We start from the raw sequence: 24,915 nt of genomic DNA on the forward strand, positions 1-24,915 counted from the left end.
GCTGGGGCCATGTCTTGATCATGTTTGACATCCATTATTTTTGTCCATGACTCTGACACCATCTGCCACTGGTGTGCTGGTGTGACCTCTCAGCGTGGGCTGACTCTGGGCTCTTGTGGATGGGGTCACCTTACCTTGGCATCCCCACTGCTCAGCATGGGGCTGGTCACACATTAGAGACACAAACATCCCTGGTGGGTGCTTGGCAGACATCACTTCGTTTTGTGTATGTGTTTTAATGAAAAGAAACAGCTGTCTGGCAGAACCCACTTAGGCTAAGCGAGATGCCGTCCCAGCATCCCACGCACTGAGGTCTACCTGCCAATGGTCTGGACCATGTGCTGGTGGTTTGGCCCAAGGATGAAGCAGCTGGTGCTGTGTTGGCATCCAGGTGTCTATGATAATTGGTGTGGCGTCAAGGCTGGGGTGGTATGTGAGTCTAAGGCTTGGAGGTAGCAAAGGAAGGAAAAGAAGTGATCTCTTGAGTGGGCCAGGCCCTGTTTTAGGTGTTCTCACATCCATTAAATCACTTGGTTCTTACTCAGTTCAGTGGTGGGAAGAGTTACCCCAATGGGGAGACAGATCTGCAGAGGGAGAGTGACGCGTTCATAGTCACCTGGGTGGTAAATGGAGGTGTAAGGAATGTGGGCAGGTGCAAGGCTTCACCTGGAAAAGGGGTGTTTTTTTTTTAAATTTTATTTTATATTGGAGTACAGTTGATTTATGATGTTGTGTTAGTTTCACGTGTACAGCAAAGTGAATCAGTTATACATATACATATATCCATTCTTTTTCAGATTCTTTTCCCATATAGGTTATTACAGAATATTGAGTAGTTCCCTGCGCTATACAGGGTCCTTGTTAAATATATTTATTTATATATATTGTGTGTGTGTGTGTGTGTGTATATATATATATATATATATATATAGTAATGTGTTTATGTTAATCCCAAACTAGAGGAGTGTTACCAAAATAGAGCATGTCCTATAGAAGAGGAAACAGATGTTGTGGGGAGGGTCCTGAAAATCACGTAAGAAGCGGCCCAGGAAGGATGTAAGGGATGGAGGAGGCTTACCTAGAGCACACCAACATCCAGACAAAAGTCACTTGGAAGTGTGTCCAGGCTTTCTGTCCACCCCCAGAAAGAGAAGCCAACTCTGACAGGGTGGCAGCGCTGGTTCAATGTAAGAGAAATCTTTCTAACCACAAAGGCCTCAAATTGAAAGTGATTCCTTTGTAAAGTTTTGCTTTTGGATGCAGCAATATCATTGGATAATGCATGTTTTTATAGAACAAAATGGTTAGATCATCCGCTTACACTCGAAAAATACATATGGTTTCTAAGTTGCATTTGAGTTATTTATATTTACATACTTCGACAGAGAGCATTAATGCGTATTAATATTCCTGCTGTAAAAACATTATTCAAGCCAGAGCTACTGGCTCTGAAAGAGTCCGTGGTATGTGTAGAGCCATTCTGCTAATAGAAAGGTTAACTTGTATTTTTGAATTATTGATGATTGCTTGTTACTAATTTTTTTTCTCAGAAAGGAGGAAATTATTAATGAAGAGATCATTGCCAATGTGTCTGACATCTATTAATGGTATCATCTTGCAACCAGCTTAAAAGAGACAGCTGGTCCATGAATTTATGCGTGGAGACAGCTCCAAACGTGCTGACAACTCTGTGGGAGGGGGGGGCTGCCAGGCAGTGAGGCCTGGGCATTGGCACAGGCGGCTGGGGAGAGGTCTTCTCCCGGCTGGCATGGCCTCATCCAAGGGCTGTCAAAGGCTTTGCCACAGAGGGACCAGGCAGTGGATGGGCTATCACTCTCCTGACATCTTTCCAAACTCTTCTGTTCCCACGGGAGCCCATTAACACCTTTTTGTGCCACTCACTTTACTGGCATTTCCTCCATGTGTGTTTTAGATCTGTGGTTTTTCAACTTGAGCATGCATCAGAATCACCTGGGAGGCTGCTTAAAACACACATTCTTGGGGCCCACCTCCAGCATTTCTGATTCAGTAAGTCTAGGGTAGGGCCTGAGAATTTGCATTCCCAACACGTTCCCAGGTGATGCTGGTGCCACGGGTCCAGGGAACACACTTTGAGAACCAGTTTTTGATGAATGATTGTCAGATTGTGATGTAACACTATCTCCGGAGAAGGGGCCGGCAAACTTTTTCCGTAGAGGGCAAGGACAGTAAATATTTTCAGTGGTATAGGCCAGATGATCTCTGTCACAGTTACTCAATTCTGCCTCTGTAATGCAGAGAGCAGCCATAGGCAATATGTAAACAAATATACAAGATTGTGTTTCAGTAAAGCTTTATTTATAAAAACAAGAGGCAGGCCAGATTCTGGCTTATTTGAATAATGTTTTTATGGCAGACATATTAATATGCATTGGTGCTTTTGTTACCAAACCAAACTTAAGTCCGCTTGCCTGTGTGCAGTAAAGCCAATCTACTTACACTGGGTTCTGGTGAAGGAAAGTGCAGCATTTATTGCAGGGCACCCAGCAAGGAGTCCAGGGCAGCTAGTGCTTTAAAGAACCGAACTCCCTGAAGGCTTTCAGGGAAAGATTTTTAAAGACAGGGTAAGGGAGCAGGGTTGTGGGGTGTGTGATAAGCTCATGGACATTCTTCTGATTGGCTGGTGGTGAGGTAATCAGGAGTCAACATCTCCAGCCTTCTGGTTCCAACTGGTCTGGGGTCTACTTGCTGGTGGGCAGCATACAGTTAACTTCTTCCCCCTGGTGGAGGTGGTTTCAGTATCTGTAAAACAGCTCAAAGGATATGGCTCAGAATATTATCTCTAGCCCTTGAGGAAGAACTAAAAATCCTTGTCTTTGTTTAATGGCTAAACTATTATTATCTTGTCCTGTTTGACTGTTTTGCTTTCTTTCTGCATTTTCTCACTTCTCCGATTAAATGTACTCTTTGGAATTCAGGGAAGCCTAGGAGGCTACAGCTTTTCTACAGACAAGAGACAGGCAGAGGACCTAGGTCAGGGGCTGTTCTAGGAAGTCCCCATACACTTTCTGTCAAGACATGCAAATATAAATAACTCAAATGCAACTTAAAAACCATAAGTATTTTTCAAGTGTAACCTCACGACCCAACCATTTTGTTCTATAAAAACATGCATTATCCAATAATATTGCTGCATCCAAAAGCAGGACTTGAGGAAGGAATCCTTTTCAGGTGGTTGTGTTACTGAGCCCAAGCTTGTACTGCTCGTTGCAAGACAGGCCAATAAATCAAGAGACGAGTTGCTGGGGCAAGGAATAGTGACTTTATCCAGAAAGCCAGCAGACTGAGAAGATGGTGGACTAGTGTCCCAAGGAACCATCTTACCTGAGTTAGAATTCAGGCTTCTTTCATACTAAAAGGGGAGGGGGGTAAAATAAAATATTTCCTGGTTCTGGTCAGACTGGGGGGAAGGAAGGGATGTGTTATTGTCTTCTTTCCTTCAGCCATTCACAGGTGGACCTACTTAGGATGTTTCCTGTGAGCTAAGCAAAGGTATTTCAGCTTAATGCTCTTTACCTGGGAGGCAGGATTCCCAGAGATGGGCCATTATGTATAATTTAAGCTTATAGGCAACATCCCTTTAGTGATTAACTTGTAATAGAATACAAAGGTTCTTCCCTATTACAGTAGTTTTCTGACCCCTGCTTGAGAGCAGCACTGTCTAATAGAACTTTCTGCAAAAGTAGCCATAGGCAGTACACAGATGAATAAGCATGGCTGTGTTCCAATAAAACTTTATTTAAAAAAAACAGGCAGTGGGCCAGATTTGGCCCATAGGCTGTAGTTTGAGCAGTGCTAATAGAATTTTCCGTGTTAATGGAAATGGTCTGTATCTGTACTGTCCAATATGACAGCCACTAACCATGTGTAGCTCCTGCGCACTTGAAGTGTGGTTGGAACGACTAAAGACTGCATTTCTAAATTTTATATTTAAACGGCTAAAGGTGCCCCGCACAAGAGCAAGGAGAGAGAAGGCTCCAGTGGAGGGCCACTCCTCGGCTGCCTCCCTACACAGGGTGTTGCCTGTTTGAGCCTCAGTTTCCTTGTGTATAAGATGGGGATAAAACAGTAGCTATATCACTGGGCTTTCCCCAGGGGTAAGTGAAGCATCTTGGCCCAAGTTGTCTTCCCCCGGTCCTTTGCTCCCCACTGGAGAACTGTCATCATTGGGGGCAGGGGAGGGGCTGGGGAGTTGGAGATCACCACTGGGATCTTTACCTCCCTTCTCTTTGTCCAGTCTTTCCCACGAGACTGTAAGCTCCATGAAGGCAAAGACCCAGTCTACTGTTCAAGCTGCAAACCCACAGCCCTGCCATCCCTGGCACATGGCAGCCAGCCAGCTCACTTGTTGAAAGAATGCCCATGTTTCAGGCTTCCCCTCAAACTGTGCTCAGATTAAGTGATCTGCAGCTAAAGTGCCTGAACACTCCTGTCTTGGCCCCTACCAGAGCCAAAAGGGAAGTCATTGTGCAGACAGGGACACCGAGGCTGAGAGAGGTCTTGCCAAAAGTCCCACGGGGTTAAGGGCAGAGTCATCCCATGGATAAGGAGCTACCTTCTTGAGTGGAATTGAAAGGGGCTGGGGGCCTTTCCAGCCATCACAAACCCCACCCCAGGCCCTGGCTTCCTTGCTTCAGCACTGACACCGAACCCAGCCCTGAGCCAGGAGTGAACACGTGGTCAAGTTCCTCCAGCTCCCCAGGCTGATGGGGGGCAGGTGGGAAAGCAGCCCCTCCTTTCTAATCAGCACCGAAGTCCCAGTGAAGGAGGGTGGGATGCTGTCACTGTCCATGAACCCCCTCCCTTGAGAAGCCAGTCATCTGTGGCCCTGAGCCAGCCCTCCCCCTCCCCTCCCCTCCCCTCCCCCTCCCCCATCAACCTCCCATCACCCAGCAGCCCTGTATTAAGTGTCCAGGTGCCCTTTGAGAACTCAGGCTTGTAGAAAAGACCCAGGGGACAGACCACATTCCCCCCAGTGTGAAAAGCATCCCCACAGCAGCTGTCCCAGGAGGGCCTTGGCAACAGGCATAGAGCAGGAAGTGCCTCTCTGGCAAAGTTTCACAGGGAAGCCTTAAGGACCAGCATGGGCTAACTGGGGAGATGATGCAGGGAAGGGCCTTCCAGGCAGAGGGAATGGCAGGTGCAAAAGCACGGTGCTGTGACCGGAGTCAGAGTCCTATTGGGCAGCAGGTTAGGCTCCTGAAGGAACTGAGGGGTCAGTTTCCAGCTGGAGGGCGGCTGGGAAAGCAGAGGGCCGTGGTTCGGCCTGGGCAGGCACAGGCTGGTGCTGAGGGCAGGCACTGGTCCTGCTCCACCAGCTTGCTTACCTTGCGAACAGAGCTTTTTCTTGGGGCCACGTGAACCCCATGCAGTGGGATTTTTTAAGGCAGTGATATAGCATCTCTAGAGTGTGGGTATGGGAGGGCTTGTGCTCTGAGGACTCTAGGAGAACTGCTATTTTTATACTTTTCCAGAAAGTCTGAGACAAGGCATGATTAGGAGCCAAAGGGAACCAGGACAAGTTAGAAGCTCCTTAGTGGCTTAGAGACCTCCTGCTCCCCTGGGTCAGGCCCTGGGATCAGCCATGCCCAGAGTCACAGGTCATGGGCCTGGGTCAGGCCTCCCTAATAACTCCCCTGCCTGAGACAGGCCTCGGGTGATGGAGGAAGAAGCCAGCTGTTTAGCTTTGAGCAGAAGGGATCTTCCCAATCCAACTGTCCCGAGAGCCAGTCATCTCTGTGTCCCCCGAGACATGGTTCAGTGCCCTGTAGGTATTTGTAGAATTATTAAGAAGCTCTGAGGCAGCTGGTAATAGGTCCCACTCCCAGACCTCTCCCCAGACTTGCAGAATCCCACTCTCCCCAGGCAGGGGTCTGGGAAGCAGAACTAGGCTAGGCCAAGCCCTTCACCTGTGAAGGTGGTGGGGGGCAGCTAGACAACAGGGGAAGAATTAGCCTGGGATTACAAATGTAGCATGGGGGCAGTTAGTGGTCTCTATTCAAGGCGACCGCTCCACTCCATCTAGTGGGAACTGGGGGGCAGGAGAGGGAGACTCTGTGTTCTCTGCCAGAGCAGCTCAATCCAGAGCCCCAGGCTCCCCAGTTTTGGAAACCCTAGCCATGCCCGACTTTCATATTTCTCCCCAACAGTCCGTCCAGTCCAATCCTTGGAGTCCCAACAAGGTTGAGACTGGGGATGGGGTGGGGGCTGGGGCTTGCTGAAACAGAAGAAGGAGGGCTTTGGCCAGGTTTACAGAGTGTGAACCCCTTGAGCTTTGCCCAGAGGCCCCGCCCCTCGCTTTTACAGCCCAGGCCCCCAGCCAGGACCAAGTGGCACCTGGTCTCTTCCATGAGATCCCCTGCTCCCAGGAGAGCAGAGTCCCAGCCTGTGGGCTGCAAGGGACAGCTCGGACTCTGATCTATGGTTTTAGGCTTTCAGCCTCAACCAGGTCTTTGTTCAGACCGGGAAGAAAAAGGAAAAAGCTACAGGGATCTGTCTCCGGAGAAGGGGAAGGGGGAAGGCAGCAAGAGAAATTGGGAATCCTCATGCTCAGTCTTCACCCCCTCCCGTGTGGGGTGGTGACAAGGGAGAGGTGTGGGTGAATGAGAGGGGTGCCTGTGAGGCTGATGGGGGGGGACTGCGGCGCGGTCATAGATGCACCCAGAAGAGAGTGTGTGTGTGCGCGCGCGCGCGCCTGCTGGAGGTGGGGTGACGACTTTTACATGAACTACTCATCGCAGGGCGTGCCCGAGACCCTCGCCAGCGGACACCTGCTACAGTTGAGGGGAGATGCCCCTCCCTTCCCCCCATTCACCTGGTCCCCCCTCCCGAGTCGAGACGGCTGCCCCCTCCTTCCCTCCTCTCGCATCCGTCCCCCCACTCACCTGTTCTCCCACGGCTTCTCTCTCTCTCCCTCCTCCCCCCACTGCCCCCTATACCTGCACCCCAGCCAGGCAGATGGTGCGCGGCGGCGCGGCCCGGGGGGAAGGGGCGAGGACCCCGCGGGGCGCGTGACTGTACGAGCCAGCTGCCCCAAGCCGCCCGGCCCGGCGAGGGAGCGCTGGGAGCCCGCGTGGGCCAGGCGCGGGCGTGTGCGAGGCGCGGGCGTGCGCGCGAGGGTGTGTGCGCGGCCGAGGCGGAGCGTCGGGCGGGTGGGCGGTGGCGGCGGCGGCGTTAGGACTCCGGGGACACCGCCCCCCGCCCCGCATCCCGCCCCCGCCCAGCCTCCCGCCTCATTTCGCGCGGCGCCTCGGCTGCGAGCGTAGCGGCGCCGGCTCCGCGAGCTCAGCGGCGCGTACCGCCTGCGGCCGCGCCGACGATGCGGGGCCGCCCCGCGCCCGCCCCAGTCCCGGCCCCGGCTCCGGCCCCCGCGGGAAGGGGCTGAGCCACCGCCGCCCGGATGGCGAGCCTCGCCGCGCTCGCCCTCAGCCTGCTCCTGCGGTTGCAGCTCCCGCCGCTGCCCGGCGCCCGGGCGCAGAGCGCCGCAGGTGAGTACGCCTCCGGCCCCTTCTCCCTCCCCGGCGCGTCCGGGCGCCTGCCGCCGGGCCCCGAGAAGAGAAAGTTGTGCAGGCTCGCGGGGGATGCGGGGGGCGGCTGGCCGGAGCCCGGGTTCCCGACTGCAGCTGCGGGCAGCCGTGTCCAGGCGCTCCCGGGCCAGCGTGCCCGGCCCCCGGCGTCCCTCGGCCGGCCGCGTTCGGCGAAGTGCGCCGCTTTACTTTCCTGCGGACCCCCCGGCCTCGAGTAACTTTCCGCGGCTGTGGCGAATATTTCCGCTCGCCGCCTCCCACTTGTCGGAATCTGTCACTTGAGTGTTTGGGGCGGCGAGATGGGAAGCGGCATCGACGCCCGGGGTGGAGCGTCCTCTCCCCGGCAGCCTCCTGGGCAGCGCGCGCTTTTCGTGGGGAGGACCGGTCGCCAGCAGGCCGAGGCGGCCAGGGCGGTGGCTTTTCTTGTCTCACAGGAGAGACAGGCGGCCCCAGACTTGCTCTAACCACGCTGCTTCCCTGAGCTTGTCCTTACGCCGCTGAAGGTACCGTGGAGGTGTTGGTGTTAACGATCGAGACGGCCATCCCTTCTCCCTACCCCGTGGTTCTTATCCGAAGCAAACGGGCGCCCCTGTTAAGGCCCTTCAGGTGGAGGGGTTTTGACCTGTGAGTGTGTCTGCTCCAGAAAAGTTTGGGGGACTCGCATTTGGATTTGACCACGGGGAGGAGGCGAGCAGAGGTAGTTGCCCCTGTGTGTGTGTGTGCGTGTGTGTGCGTTTGCCCTGGCATGCTACTAATGGCAAGTTGGCATGCACAGGAGGCCACCAGGATCCGGGATTTTACACATCTCCAAAGCCCACGGGAGGCAGCTTCCAGCCCTGAGCCCCCAAAGAGTAGGCGGTGGGGGAAGGAGAGAAGGGAGAAACGGGTGAAGGTATGTTTCCAAGTTCAGAATCACCTTGCAGTTTCCAATTAGCTCAGGTGTGACCACTCTGAGGAGAGATTGCTGGGATCACGGGGGCAGGCTGAGGTGAGCTAGTGGGACTTAGAAAAAGATTCGTTTTGGATTGATGAGTAACAGCTGTGCCCATCTATTATCACGCTGAAAGAAAGAGAAGGGAAGCAAGAGAAAGAAACTGTGGGGGAGTGTAACCTCTTTAAACAGGCTGCTTCTGAGGGTAAGAGCTGCTGGAGTGACATTCCACTGGAAATGCACTGGAGTCTTCTTTGCTCCAAAACGGGAACTGAATATGGGACTTCTGCGAAGGAACAGCTTGTTTCGTGGCTGGGAAGTTAGGCGACCCGGACACTTCTTTTGAGGTGTGTGAAGCTGAAAGGTTGGTTTAGCAAGTAAGAGAAGAGGGACAGCCACACATCATTCTGAAGATGGTGCATAATTCCTGTTTTCCTCGTTTTGGGTCTGTGTTAGGTGTGCTAGGGCAGGGAAGGAGGAGGATGCTTGGGGGCAGTCCTGGGGACCAGGCATCATTTGTGACTTAAATTTTTACTATCCTCCAAGGCCTGGCCGGCCTGCCACCCATGAATAGTACTCAGGTTTCCGCGACAAGAACCAGTGTCAAAAATATTCCTCCACGGGTCTCAGAGCGTTCTTGGATGGCGTGCGGTAAAACCGTACGGGCTTGGGAAGCTGCCCGATGCTAAAAGCAAGCCGGCTCCGGATGCTCCCGCCAGGTGGCGCTCGCCCACAACTGTTAAAATGCAAATCTAGTTGCTTTTATCTCCGGAATAGAACTTCTTTTCAGTTTTTAAGTGAGTAATGTGTTTATTCAGCAGCCTTTTGTTAAAACATTTAGAGAAGTGTGAGGAGCAAGCACCTTTTCTTTGTTTGCTCTTCGGAACCCAGGGGAAGGAAAAGCAATCCTGGAGTACAGTTTGGGAAGAAATTTAAGGCACCATGTTTCTTTTGATTGGACCTGAGCTGAGTGGCTTCTGCAAACCTACTCTAGTGTATACTTAGCAAGTGGCTGCGTTTGTTCCAGGGGCTCCTTAAATGAGGGGGGGGGGATTAACTTGTGTTGGAGATATGATGCATTCTAAGCCTCACTCATTTGTAAAAATGGGGATTTTCTGTATGTATCTATTCTCTCCTTTCTGGTTTAATGCTAACTAGAACAGTTAAGTTAATTATTTTTTCCAGGTTTCTAACATCTGCACTTGTAGATGCAGGAATGCTGCAAATGCTGACTTTTAAAAATGGACTTATCTTCTTACTTTATTTATAAATGCAGACATTGTTGGAACCCAAATCTAAGTATGACTATAGTTTGATTTCTTTGAAAGAATCTGATTTAAAACTTTTGGCAAGTTTGGGTAAATAATACGTTTAAAAACTCAGTGGTGTGCTCTCCATATTCTTTTAATCTGAAAATTCTCAGTCTCGAAAGCAATTTCAGTTTGTAAGCTTACATCCAGGACACAGTTGGGGTAAAATATTTTGCTGTAATGTGTCAGTCACAGTGTCCAAAAGTCAGTGGTGAAAGCTTGTCATCATGGCAATTTCCTTCTTGTGAGATGTGTTTCATGAGCCAGGATTATTTTTGTAAGCAATGATGGCAAAAAAAAACCCAACCCAAAACCACATTTAAAATCAGCCTCTGAAAAGTGTGGCAAAAACATGATTTGGGATGAGGAAAGAAGGAAACAGTTAACCAAATGGATAAGGGGATAACTCGTTTATTTACTAGTGGGTTTCAGCATCCGTACATTGAGAGCAAAAATGGATCTGAGAGGGACCGACTTGCCATCGCAATTGTTAGTGATGTAGTCATTTAACTCAATAATCATTGCCACATACCTCTGGGGCACTGTTAGCAGTACAGTCTCATTTTACTTTCTCTCCCGGATTGCTTGATTTGTTTCCTAATAAAAGAACCGTTAATGTGCCAACCTGGCTAGGATTCTGTTTCAGCAACAATCGCAAACATGTTCATAGTGAAAACAGACCACCGTCTTGGGTTACAACCCACTGCCTTTCTCCTCTCCTTCTTTTCTTCTTGCTTAGCTCCTGCAGGCTCCAGGCTGCCAGCTGAGACGGCATCCTCTGTAGTAGTTAACTGTCACCTTTCAGAGCCACAATCACAGGACATTACATCATCATTTTTTTTTGAGCACGGGATACTCCCATGACTCTCTGGCAGCGCGTTGCTGTGGAAACAAGAGCAATGCCATATAGACAGTGGGTCCTTGATACACAGTTATTGATGATGATGAAGAGATGGTAGAGTCTTGTGGCACCTGTAATGGGGGACGGGGGGAGTTTAACTCGGGAGGCAGCCTGATTGAGCAAAAAAGAGTATGAGCTTTGGAGTCTGAAGTCCTCAGTTTGAATTACTGCCCCTGCCTCTTTCCAGCTGTGTCAGCCTGGGCAAGTCATTTACTTCTCTAATCCCCAGCTTCTCATTTGTCAGGTGAGAATGATGATAGCTGCCTCACTGGATTTTGTAAAGACTAGATAAGATGATGCACGAAGAGTGAGTGCATTGTACTACTTTATCCTGAAGGGGAGCCTTTTCTCTTACTTGCCCTGGCACTGATGCATGTACACAGGCCAAGGGGGCACTGATGTTAAGCTCAGTTACGAATTGAAAATTAGATGGCTGGGTTTGGGTGATGATTTTTTAGTGTTTCTCTTTTCCTTCTTTATGGGGGCTTGATTCTCTGCAGTCACTTTTAGAAAGAGATTTGGAATGAAACAGGTGATACTAATACATTTGGCCATTCAAAGGTTTAGATAGGCGTGTTTAGTTCCAAGCATGTTTTACCTTGTAAATGAGAACGGATGGAAAACAGAGTGGTCGCACATTGTAACGGGACAGTGTTCACGTACGTCTTCCCTCCCTTCCTACCCCCCTCCTCACACTGTCTTCCTTGCCTCCCGGCTCTTCCTGCTGCTCTACTGCCGTCTTTTACCTGACCTAGAAATCAAGTGCGTGGCACTCTGGGGCTGTGAGGGGAAAGATGCTTTGTGCACTTGACAAATAAGCAAAGACTAAGTAAACACACAGAGGGCTGTGGCGGTCCAATAAATACAAAAGCTATGAGATTATTGAAAACCAACCATGCCTGACAGTTGTAATAGCATTTGCAAGCACATTACGGAATTGGGGCTAGGAGGCAGCACCTGGTAGATATTAGGAAGTAGTTAGAGTGTCTCGTGAAATCTTATAGAATGGATTCACAGTGGTTTGGAGAGGAAGAATGCCGTGGGTTTTCTATGGATTAAGAGCAGTCAGATGCAGCCAAAGGGACAGCAGGGATCACTAGTGTTGTGTGCAGGTGAGACAGGGTGACCAGAGGGGGTTATGGGATTCAGCAATGGATGTGGTCTTGCTGGTCACACACTTATTTGCCTGAAAGAGGGAGAAATGACCATGATCATATTTATTTATTATCCATTGGTAAGAGTTGCAGGTTCTAGAAAAGATACAGAGGGACGCAGTGAGGAGGCGAGGTATAGATCCCAAGGGATCTGCCAGAAGTCAACTGTGGAAAATGGGAATTAATGTGTCAAAAAGGCAGAGTGGTGAAAGGATGAGGAGCCACTGAGAAACAGTGGTCCTTTGGCCTGTTTTATTTCAAAATGTCAGCGTTGTTTCCCTTGGCACATCCTAGGTACTTACCCAGGTGAGGGCTGCTCAGAAACCCCACCAGATCCACCATCAGACTAATGGGTGACTAATACATTGAAGTGAGTCTACAGTGTTACAGACAATTTTTTTTTCACACTCTAGTCAAGCTGCTGAAGGATATCTGACACACACATTCACTGGTGCACAAGTGGAACAGATAGAAAGTCTTTCCAATTTCTTGAGTATTCAGCTTACAATCTTCATTTGATGCTGGAGGGAATAAAAAATGGTGACACCACTTTGGTAAGTGGTTTGGCAGTTTCTTTAAAAAGTTAAACTTACACGTGCCATAGGATACAGCCATTTCACTTCTAGGAATATACCCAACAGAAATGAAAACATATGTCGACACAGAGACACGTACGTGAATGTTCATAGCAGTGTTATTCATGGTTGCCAAAAGCTGGGAACAATCCAAATGTCCATCAACTGATGAATCCGTCCAGTAGAATACTACTAGCAATAGAAGGGAATGAACTATTGATAATATGCTACAGCAGGGATGAACCTCAAAAAACGTTACACTAAGCAAAAGAAGCCAGTTACAAAAGATTACATATTGTATGAAATATTCAGAAAAGACAAATCTGTGGAGACAGAAGGCAGAACAGTAGTTGCCTGGGGCTGGGCATGGGAGCAGAGATTTGTAGCAAGTGGGCATGAGAGAACATTTTGGGAGTGATGAAAGATTTGAAACCTGGAAGGTGGTGATGGTTGAGTAACTCTCTAAATCCCAGCTCCCGGCTTGTGATAGGAACTTGGTAAGTTACTTCACTGTTCTGAACCTTTATCTGTGCATCTGTAAAGGGGGCCCACCAGTGCCTTGGCGCCACCAGAGCCAGAGGTAACTCCTGTGAATTGTCAAGCTTGGTTCCTGGCACAAAACAGGCACCCAGTAAGCGGCATCACTGTTAATTGTGCCTTACCAGTCTCCAGAAGAGTTTGTTGCATCCATTATTTGCAAGGCGTTATTTTTGGTTTGTCCTTCCAGCCCTCTTGTAGGCTCTTTAGACTGTGAGTTAAATCAATGAGCTGACGTTTCTTCCCTCTCAACAGTTTGGCAAAAAGGAAAAAGTTTAAGACTCTCAGGTTTTGATAAGGATCTGAGCAATTAGGTGGCTTTGTTCACTGTTGAGTAGTGACTATTGAAACAGCTCTTTTGAGTGCTCATTTGGCAATGTCTATAAAAATTGAAGATGCGAAGGCTTTGTGCCTGGAGTGTTTTGGTAGGGTTTGGATTGCGGGGGTCGGGGAGGGAATAGACTGTTCATTCATTTTCTTTCTCATTAAGCCAAGGATGTAGAAATTTAACAGAAGGGTGGAAGCCCCCTTGCTTGGGAGCAGATACAACATGCTTTTGGCCCACCGGCAGTTCATGGGCTGCTCTTAAGATGTTTATTCACCTCAAACATTCTGGACATCATGACACTTGGCCTCTTCCAGGGGAGGACGCAGCGCTGTCACCCACATTCCTAGCTCCAATTTCCCAAGACCCTGGAAAGCCTGTTCTTCTCGGATCACCCAGACTTAACTTTACTTCCCTTTTATCCCAGTGGTTCTGAAACTGACCATGAGATCACAAACCCATTTCTCCTGATCCTCCTGTAATTCATAGTGGGTGGTTATTCATCTTTTAAGGGTCATGTATTTGTCTCTTTGGAACCAAGCATGAATTCATGAATTCATATCAGCAAGGAGAACTTTTTAAAGCCTGCTTAAAGTTTAATCCTCGCGAATGGGGTGGCTTTGAATGGCCTGTACTTGCTCTTATGGATTATAATTATGACTTTTCTGCTGCTCAGTTGATCACAAGTGAGTCATTGGGAGCCCCTTTAAACCAGAGCCTTTTTCACCATTTTCAAACATCTTTGAGAGCATCCTGATTTTTCTGTGACAACAAGGAACTTCAGGCTTACCCCTAGGTTTTCTGTCCTAAACATGTAGTCAGTTATTTAATTTTTTAAAAAAGAGCCCAGAGGGAAGAGATATGGGGACATATGTATATGTATAACTGATTCACTTTGTTATAAAGCAGAAACTGACACACCATAGTAAAGCAATTATACTCTAATAAAGATGTTTAAAAAAAAAAAAAGAGCCCAGATCCCTTTTTGTGGAGACATCAGAACCCGAGCTGCACATGGTTAGGTTTTATTTGAACACTGGAAGAGAATAAAACAGGGGCTCTTGGTAATGTTAGGGATAGAAAAATATATTTTAAACAGCATGCCTTTATGACCATTTATCTCTTTGTTTTTTTTAAAGTTCATTTGAACATGAGAACTTATTTGTCTAATTAAAAATAGTTCTGTCGTTGTCAAGGTATGTGCTTACATGTGAGTATAGCTTCGAAGTTGATGTCACTATTCCTTTTTAAGCATCTTGGAATTGGCCTCTAAGTGCACAGGTCTGGATGATTCTCACCTGTCAGTGTTTGTTGAGCACCAGCTTTCTAAAATGAAGAAAAAGAAACATATCCCAGGGCTTCCCTGGTGGCGCAGTGGTTGGGAGTCCGCCTGCCGATGCAGGGGACACGGGTTCGTGCCCCGGTCCGGGAAGATCCCACATGCCGCGGAGCGGCTGGGCCCGTGAGCCATGGCCGCTGAGCCTGCGCGTCCGGAGCCTGTGCTCCGCAACGGGAGAGGGCACAACAGTGAGAGGCCCGTGTACTGCAAAAAAAAAAAAAAGGCAACTTGGTGAGTTGTCTATTGCCGTGTAACAGGTTGTCCCCCGGAACTCAGTGGCTTTATTTTCTCACAGTCTTTCTTTGAGTCAGGAACCTGAGTGGCACAGCGGGGTTCTCTGGCTCTGGATCTCTGCAGTCAAGATATTGGCTGGGGCTGCAGTCAACTCGGCTCGAATGGGGAAGGGTCTGCTTCCAAGATCACTCACTTGGTTGTTGGGAGGATTCAGTTACTCATGGCTGTTGGATTGAGGGCCTCAGTTCCTCATGAGCTGGAGAGAGGTCAACTGGCTTCTTTGCCAAGTGGGCCCTCCATCACAACATGGTTCCTGGCGTCACCAGAGTGAGCTATTGAGGGGACAGGAGAGCGTATGAGCAAGCCGGGAGTCAGTCCCTGTCACCTCATTTTGGAAATGACATCTCATCCCTCTTGCCATCTTCAAGTAAAGTCACTAGATCCCACTCACCCACAACGGGAGGGAATCACACAAGGGCTTGACCACCAGGAAGCGGGGATCTTTCATAGCCACGTTAGGAGCTGCCAACCACAGGAACCTCAAATAAATGACACGCAGTATAGGAGACCTTGTATCTTGGGGAAAAACATAGAAACATCACTTTTAAAGTGTGTTCACATCTTTTCATTCTTTTTATTATTTTGGGCACCAGGATCAGTTCAGTGTCAAGATTTCACTCCTTAAAGGACTTTGAGTAGAGAGATTTATTGTCTCATAATTGACTTAGCTTAAATCTTAAAAAAGTTAATTATGAAGGTCAGAAAGTAAAAAATGAATTAAGATGAAGATTTGTTAGAAAACTTTTCAAACTTTATCCTAAAAGTTGAAGTACTGTGTTTTTATAAGACTGTAAAACGTTCACACTAGTATGTAGGTTCCACAAGGACCATTTTATAATAAACACTAGTAGTTTAGGGCTATAATAAAGTTTAGCTAAAATTTACTAATTTTATTGCATATAGCTATCCCAGTTTAAAAATTCAGTACTTAATATTTTAGACCTTTTCGACCCATGTCTAGAGAGTTTTTTCAATTTTCACATAAGACTAAAATTGATAATTTATTAAGTTACAGTGATTGAAAGTTTAATGTAAATATACAGATTATTATATGGATCAAAACATGTCCTGCCTGTACGTTCAGTTTTGATTGCTGAGTCAGTAGTACAGTCATTACAGAAGAGCTTCAATCACGGTATTTTTTTTAGGTGACTATGGTTGGGGCCCATGAGATCTTCCAGGCAGGATGGTTTTGTCAAAATCCAGATGGGCTGACCAGACATTGGAGTTCCTGATGGGGATGTGCTCCAGGAATTTACCTGTTACTCAGGTTACCTATTTGCTTGGCGGTGGTTCCAGAGGTCCCCATTGTGCTTTCCTAGGCAGTTGTAAGTAGGCGGGAGGGTCACCAGTTTGTGATGGTCCCAACCACAAGCTCTTTTGGATTCATCTCCGTAAGGTGACCTTGAGGAAGGAGGAAACCAAGACACCTTGAGCTTGCCCTTTATATGCCTTGGGGAAGTGCTTGTCTGGGTTCCACTTTCAGGGGCTTGGACTTTTGAGCAGCTTCTCATTTATTCATTGTCATCTTCAGTCCTGCTGAGTCAGGCTGTGCAAGGTTGGGTGCCAGGCACCCCTCCTGCTATGAGGGAGGTGAGGGCATAATTGTCCTAGGTGTCTAGGTCAGGGCTGCTACACGTGGCTCTGTGGAACCTGCATAGCTGTACATGCAGGACTGGGTCATTCTGCTCCAGTGAATCAGCTTTGAGTTCAAAGCTATTTCCATGTTCAGTCTCTCTCCTATTTCCAGAACCAGAGCCCCTGATATTTTTAACTATTATTTTTTCTTTCTTCTGCCAAATATTTTCTGTTTACCATCTCTGCACCTGTTACATTATCTTTTTACTTTTTGTTATAGGAAATGTGTGCACTGGGTTGGGGGAATGGTTTTCAGCTCAGAAACTTCGGAAACTAAGACTTTAAGCAAGATTCTAACATGTCTCAAACCAGGGCTGGGGAGGGATGGGGTGGCGTGGGAGGAATGATCAGTTATATTCAGAAGCCAGGAGCATGGCCAGCCTCTTCCCTGTATCTCAGCTGGCTCCAGTTTAGGATGGTTATCTTCCTCTAAACACATTGTTTGGAACAAAGCAGAGGGCAGCTCTCTAACACTTGGGCTGCATTGTCTTGAGGCCCTTTAAATTGGATTTATGGAGGAACTGTGGAATCTCCTGGAAAAGAGGAAACTTGTAGTTTGCAACTGTTGAGATGCTCAGTTCAAACATGCAGACACCTTAACTGAACCCAAGTACCATACCACTCTTGCTTTAAACAGAAGTTTAAAAAAGTTTCTTGGAGGGGTGTACTTATCAATGCAGAATTTTCCCTTGCAATTAAATCTTTAAAATCTTCTGTACAGAGGATGTGTATTCCAAGTATAGCATTATTTCTGGGACTTGGCCCCTTGAACACGATTTTTGGTGGAGGAGTCACCTGAACAAATCCCAGAGTTCCAAGGTCACTACTGTGTGTAAAGATGTACACATATTTTCTTTATTTTTATTTTTAATTTTTTTATATTTAACTGTAATTTTCTTTTTTAAACATCTTTATTGGAGTATTATTGCTTTACAATGGTGTGTTAGTTTCTGCTTTATAACAAAGTGAATCAGCTATACATATACATATATCCCCATATCTCCTCCCTCTTGCGTCTCCCTCCCACCCTCCCTATCCCACCCCTCTAGGTGGTCACAAAGCACCGAGCTGATCTCCGTGTGCTATGTACACATATTTTAAAAGATTTTCTTAGTTTAACTTGGGACTGCTCTCCTTATTGGTCGCTATTTTAGTGAAGGTTGATGAAGTCAGAACTCCCTTACCTTTATTATCTTTACATCCTTTTGCACATAAAATGTTCAGCATACATTTAAATTCACTTGTATGCAGAAGTACATTGTAATTGCTTTTACCTGAGAATTGACTTAGCAATTCTTAATTCCATTCTCATTTCCTCGTACCCCCAAACCTCAGCAGCTATCATTTGTCATTGGAAAGTTGCTGACCACCTGTTCCACCTGGAGCTCTAGGGGTCCTTGGTACCTCCCCTGTTCTAGCCTGCCTTTTCAGATGTCTAATTGGGGGCCATCCCTTTGTGATCTGTAGGTTTTGGTTCAAATCTGACATTTCCTTCTTTTGGGGTCTCAACTCCCTTTGGAGATTCTTAGTTCTAGCTACCGTTTTGGCTCATATAGAAGATTCCAGGAATTATGCCTTGGGCTCATTGCCCTTGGCTCAGCCATCTTTTACTATATGCAAGGTCCAAATGGTATGAGGCAGAGGAACAGTGAAGGAATTCCACTTGGCTCAGAGCCTCTCACAGAAATTCTCACGTTTCAGCATGTTTTACTTATTGTTTCCTACTTTGGCATTCTGATCTCAGAGTAAAATCTGGCCATGATAGTGAGCACAGCATGCCTGTCCCATTTCTGACACCAGTGGCGTAATTAAAATGGATTACAAATTATCTGGCAGAGACCTTGTATGTGCTCCAAACTTCCATAAATTCCTGACTTATTTAGCTAAAGATACAGGATATCATGGAAGTGAGGTGACTACAGAGAGATGAAGCAGATGTGGCCTGACCTTTTCTGGCCTCTTGGTTCCCCTCATGGGGTGCATACTTGCTGGTGACATCTTCAACACTGGCAGAATCCTGCTTATGCACAGAAGCAGCCCAGTTTTTGCTATGCATAGCATCTTGGAAGATCCTATACTAAAACTATGAGCATTTATTAAGACATATTTACCAATATTTACAAATAGGTTCTTCTGGTTCATGAAGCAAACTCAGCATCTGCAAGGCCACATCCTTTCCTGTAGGAAGAAAAAAGAGCCGATTTTATGGATGTAACAATCAAATATTGTATTAATAATCACACTATGTATGTTTATGTTAGTATAAGAAGCAAAATGGTAGGCTACTCTTCGCAGAATAGGTATAGAGAGAAATGGAATTGAGATGGTAGATAAATGGCATTTTGGCTTTAATTTGTAATATTCTATTTCATTTGAAGAGGAGAATACATTTAAACTTTGTTAAAATTAGTTGATAATTCTTGATAGAGAAGAACATAGGTGTTAATTATACTTCTCTTTGTCATATTTCTGCATTTCAATTATTTCCTTAAAAAGTGATACCCTTGCAATTTAAGATTTGTTGTAAATTATAGGGATTTTAAACATATGAACTGTTCCTCAATCATTCTTTCAAAACAAATTGAGGTCTTATTTTCTTTGTGGAAAGCTGCCTTTCAAAGTCTGTAATGAGGATTCCTTTGGGGAATTCTAAGACCCCTGCATCTGGTTAGAAAGAGCAAAGGAGAGAATTGTGTTACAGGTGTAGGGAGGCACTTGAGCATGAGTGACTGGGGCCCCGATGGAGGGGCCTTCATAGGCATCAGTGTCCATCTACCTCCTACACCGTCTCTCTCCTGGGGTCTCATGGAGAAATAACAGAGATTCTTCCATGGGGCAGCCTTTGGGTTTGCTTGAGGCCTTGGGTTTGCTTGAGGAGGGTACATTTGACACAGAAGAATAATGTTCCACAATCTTTTCAGTGTTTAGAGATGCTGTGAATCTAGGCACAGTTTTCCCATCTGTAAAATGAGAAGATGACTTTGGTGTTTCTTAAGGGCTGGAGTTCTAGTCTCTGACTTTAGGCTTTTGATTGTTTCCCCCTGAAAATCAAATCATTTGACATATTTTTTCTTCTTGTTTTTTTTGTGGTATGCGGGCCTCTAACTGCTGTGGCCCCTCCCGCTGTGGAACACAGGCTCCAGACGCGCAAGCCCAGCGGCCATGGCTCACGGGCCCAGCCGCTCCGCGGCATGTGGGATCCTCCCAGACCGGGGCACGAACCCATGTCCCCCGCATCGGCAGGCGGACTGTCAACCACTGCGCCACCAGGGAAACCCCATTTGACATCTTTCATGAGGGTTAAGGTATTAAAAATCTACCCTTTCCCAATGAATCAGTTTTGTTATTTGACACCATCCATAGTCCGTTCAAAAGGAATAAGTTGTGAAATCCCCAGGTCTAGGAGATGAAACAAACAGATCTGTTTCCAGGACTGTTCATTTTAAAGGGCGACTCCATTAGTCCAGATTAGAATATAACAGAAAGAATTTTCACTCTCCTGGGGTGAAAATTTCTAAACCCAAAAGAGCATACAGAGGAGCGGAGCATTTGGCTCCTGTTGGAATGGAGAACAGAAAATACAAGGAGATGACAAGTCATTTGGTGAAATGATGGATGATAGGGGAATAATCATGGGCAACCAGATGTAAAAGTTATGAAAATCACAGGTGCACCGGGGTGTGTCTGCAGAGCCTGAAGGATTCAAACTGAACACCAGGGGAGTAAATAAAAGAGAGGAAATGACTGCCAAATAGGGAACACTAGCACTATTGTGTACTTTAAAAACTTAAAATGAGCCAGGCATTTTTCAAAGGCTTTACTAATAGTCACTTGTAGAGTCTTCATAACAGTCCTATGTTGTGGGTACAGTTATCATTAAAAAAAAAAAAATGAAGAACAGAGTGGTTAAGCCCAAGGTCACACAGCTAGTGAGTGGGAGAGCCAAGGCCTGAACCCAAGCAATTTGAGGCTGGAATCTGTGTTCTGAGCCCCTGCTTCCTGCTCTCTGTCCGGTTTACTTTGTGCTGGGTGCTGTGCTCAATTCGTCCTTAGGGGAAAAGTTTAGGTCCCACTTGAAATTCCTGGGTGGAAAGCCTTTCTTCAGAATTTTCAATGAGAAAATTGCGGGGGAGTCTAAGACTTCATTGAATTCTCATAACAATCTTATGAAGCAGGCACAACAATCCCATATATCAGGTAAGAGAACTGTTTTTTTTTTTTGCGGTACGCGGGCCTCTCACTGCCGCGGCCCCTCCCGTTGCGGAGCACAGGCTCCGGACGCGCAGGCTCAGCGGCCATGGCTCACGGGCCCAGCCGCTCCGCGGCATGTGGGATCCTCCCGGACCGGGGCACGAACCCGTGTCCCCTGAATCGGCAGGCGGACTCTCTGGTTTTATGGAGGTTTTATGGTTTTATGAACTGGCTTTATGGAGGCTCAAGGGCTTGGCCACAGTCACACTTGAGTCATCTCATTTCAGAGTTCAGGTCCTTAAACACATAATGTTAAATGTTAGGAGACTTTTCCAAGTGGGGAAGAGGGGCTGTCTTCCTAAGAAAGAAGCCCCATCTTCTCCCTAAATAAGTCTCAACCATCCCAGTATCAAAAGAGGGTAATTCATAGAGAGGACCCTCATTTGTCCTAGAACAAAAGTTGGGCCCCTAGATGCGGCTGATTGCACATTGGGGGCTCAGCAGCTGAAGGTGCCACACTCCCAGGAACTCAGATGGGATGAAGGGCTCATCCCTGACTACGGTCTTTGGACCTCTGGATCTCCAGCAAACACAGCATTTTAGGAAAACACTTTTTGGCTGGACATAGTTGATTGAATTAATTTAACCCACAGGATAGTCACCCTGTGGATTTAAGAGAGGTGATTATTTGAGTTTTACAAATGAGCAGCTGAAGCCTAAGCCATCAGGTGGGACTGCCTTTGAATTTGTAGGATGCACCATCAGCTGTTGAACGTCAGGGATTTTGCAGCAAGACTTTGGTTCTGAAATATAAGGGCCTGTGTAATTTTATCTCTAATTTTCCAAAGGCACTAAATACCTCCCCATTGAATTTTTCATTGTGTGCCCTACAATAAAGAATGTGTAAATCCCTTCTCAATTTCTGCTCTTGTGACTGCAGTTTTTGAGCTTGGGTCCTGATGTGACCTTTTGGTAGTTCTTGGCTGTTTTTTCTTGTGGAATCAGGTCTGGGGCAGGTGGACCCATCTGCTCTGACATGAAGGAAAGCATAGTGATTAAAAGTGCAGGCTCTGATCTCAGACTATGTGGGCTCAATGCTGTGCTACTTACAAGCTGTATGACCTTGAACAAGTTATTTGAGCCCTTTGAGCCTCACTTTTATCATCTGTGAAATGAGGCTAATCATAGTAACTTGCTTGTAGGGTAGTTTAAGAAATCAATGAGGTGATGTATGTAAAATGCTTAGCCTGCGGCCAGGCTCATGGAAATTGTTCAGTAAAGGCTAGCCGTTCTTGGTGGTGATGCTGTTGCTGCAGAGTACTGCTGGAACTCAGCGGAGCACAGAATACATGGCGAGGGTGACCAGTTGTCCTGGTTTGTCCAGGACGGAGGTGTTTCCCAGCATGTGGGACCTTCAGTAGTAAAACCAGGCAAACCAGGATGAGTTGGTCACTCCAGTGCCCATCCCAGGCCGCAAAGCTTTGTTCAGAGTGACCTCATTGCATATGCTGTGCAGGTTCCTCGAAGTTGCATGTACAATTCATATTTATGTAGCAAATATAAAAAGATTATCTGATATTTGACCTGCATTTGATAGATGTTACTGTAGGAAGAAATAGAATAGCTTTTGTCAGTTTCCAAAAATATCACCACTAGAGGAGGTGTCTGGGGTCTCCTGCTGTACCTCTCTGGATCCTGACAGAAAACAGAATTACACTCCAATGTGTTGTGACACTTTAATGAAAGGACTGTACATGGCTAGGGCTAAGGGAAACCACAAGGGGTGCTGAGACATCTAGAGACTAGGAACAGTGGGAGATTATTAGTTTCCTTTAATTTGCAAAGGGGCAAGGGGAGGGAATTGTGTTAATGGAGCCCTCCTTTGTACTGCTCTGAGTTCCAGGAGGCATGAATCCTTTGCCCTCTGGTTCTAATGGTGTTTAGCAGATGGGGAGCCCTGGCCGGAGATTATAAGGCAGGAGGAGAAGGCTTGGGGTATTTATCCTCCTCCCTTCCTGCCTCACTGCTTTCTGGTATGGCTCTATTCCTCAATGGCAGTGGTTCTCAAAGTGTGGTCCCCGGACCAGCAGCCTCAGCATCACCTGGGAACTTTTTATAAGTGCAAATTTTGGGGACCCACCACAGACCTGCTAAATCATAAACTCTGGGGGTGGGTAATCTGTGTTCTAAGAAGCCCTCTAGGTGATGGTGGCACATGTGAAAATTTGAGAACCGCTGGTCTAGGGAGCAGAGATATACCATTAATTTCATGTGGGGCCTTTGGCCAATTAAGTTCATTTTCTGGTTTGGAGGACCGTTTCTGTCTCAGCCAAATGAGAGGGAGCTTTGCCATCTCTCTTCATAGCACTTGATCCTCTTAAATAGTCTTTTTTAAAAAAAATAATAAATTTAGTTATTTTTGCCTGCGTTGGGTCTTCGTTGCTGCGTGCAGGCTTTCTCTAGTTGCGGCGAGCGGGGGCTACTCTTCCTTGTGGTGCGTGGGCTTCTCATTGTGGTGGCTTCTCTTGTTGCGGAGCATGGGCTCTAGGTGTGTGGGCTTCAGTAGTTGTGGCACGTGGGCTCAGTATCTGTGGCTCGCAGGCTCTAGAGCGCAGGCTCAGTAGTTGTGGCACATGGGCTTAGTTGTTCCGCGGCATGTGGGATCTTCCCAGACCAGGGCTCAAACCCATGTCCCCTGCATTGGCAGGCGGATTCTTAACCACTGCGCCACCAGGGAAGTCCTTAAATAGTCTTTTAATTTATTTATGTGTTTATTTTCTGAGTCTTTTCTATTAGAATTAACACTCCATGAGGGTCAGGACTTCGTTCTGTTCACTGCTGACCCCCTGTGCCCAGCACAGTTCCTATACATGGTACTCCATGTTGGTGAATGAATGGATAGGAAGTGATTGCTAAGATCACGTTTAGCAATTTTAGTTTTAATGTGAAGATTCTGTGTTCTGTCTTACATAACAATGGGTACTTTATCCTAAATCTGTCAGTCTGAAATCTCAACCTACAATTCCATTTTTTGTAAAAAAGGAAAATAATAATTGATGAATTAAAGAAAGAATATTTAAAACACCCTCTGTGTGCCAGGGACCATGGCACATGCAGTATGTCACACATTCTTTTATTTAATCTTCATAAAGGCTCTGTGAAATTGGATTACTCTAAGGGAATGCTATCTTAGTGAAGCTGTGTGACATACCGAAAGTCACATAGCTGTTTTTTAAAAATTTTATTGAAGTATAGTTGAATTACAATGTTGTGTTTAATTTCTGCTGTACAGCAAAGTGACTCAGTTATACATATATTCTTTTTCATATTCTTTTCCATTATAGTTCATCACAGGATATTGAATGTAGTTCCCTGTGCTGTACAGTAGGACCTTGTTGTTCATATAGCTATTAACTGGCCAAACCCAGCTTTCAGTCAAGCTGTGTTCACTTCCAGGCCAGTATTGTTTCAATTTCAGAGCTGTGCAAGATTCAGAAAAATCTACTGAATTGCAAAGATTGATTACAAAAGAATAGTTTGCCTTGAAATCTGTTTTGTCTTGGGTCACTCAACATGTTGGAGAGAGGATAGGCACTGAAGTCAGAAAGACCTGAATTAAAATCCTGGCTCTTGCCACTTAATGGCTGTGTGTCCTTGGGTGAGTTACTGTATCTCTCTGAGCCTAGCTTCCCCCATCCGTCAGTAGGGAATAATTCTACCAGCCTGGCAGGGGTGGTTGCAACCATTTGAGATGATGCATATAAGATACCTGGCAAGTGATAATAGCAGTGGTGGTTTCTAAGAATTTTTTGAGAACTGGTAATTCATGTATGAATTGTAATAAGTCTCAGTTTCATCGGTGGATTTTAGAGTTTACTGTTCTTTATTAGGAAAAACTGATAATGTGACTTGAACTTGCAACAATCTCTGGAGATATTCTCATTCCCAGCTGGGCTGGCTGTGGGCTCAGACTGCCTGGGATCCCTAATCGTCTTGCTTACTTGCTGTATGTCCTTGGGCAAATTAGTTAACCTCTCTGAGCTTTAATGTCTTTATCCCAAAATGGGGAATGATAGTACCTATCTCGTTAGACAGTTATGCACGTCATGTGAAATAACATAGGTAAGGTGGTGAATAAATAGCATGAAAATTATC

The 24,915-nt window shown here is 46.7% G+C and overlaps 1 protein-coding gene across 1 annotated transcript in view; it reads left to right on the forward strand.

Moving 5' to 3' along the window:
• Positions 1-7,438: 7,438 nt before the first annotated feature.
• The window catches only part of PTPRT (protein tyrosine phosphatase receptor type T), a gene marked incomplete at both ends in the record, with an annotated part of 1,089,241 nt that continues 1,071,764 nt past the window's right edge, over positions 7,439-24,915 (forward strand). The window contains 1 exon segment of the mRNA XM_081255209.1: positions 7,439-7,526. Within this exon segment, the coding sequence (XP_081111335.1) occupies positions 7,439-7,526 (88 nt within the window).

Source organism: Mesoplodon bidens, assembly GCF_964165515.1.
Source record: "Mesoplodon bidens genome assembly, chromosome: 15".
NCBI lineage: Eukaryota > Metazoa > Chordata > Mammalia > Artiodactyla > Ziphiidae > Mesoplodon > Mesoplodon bidens.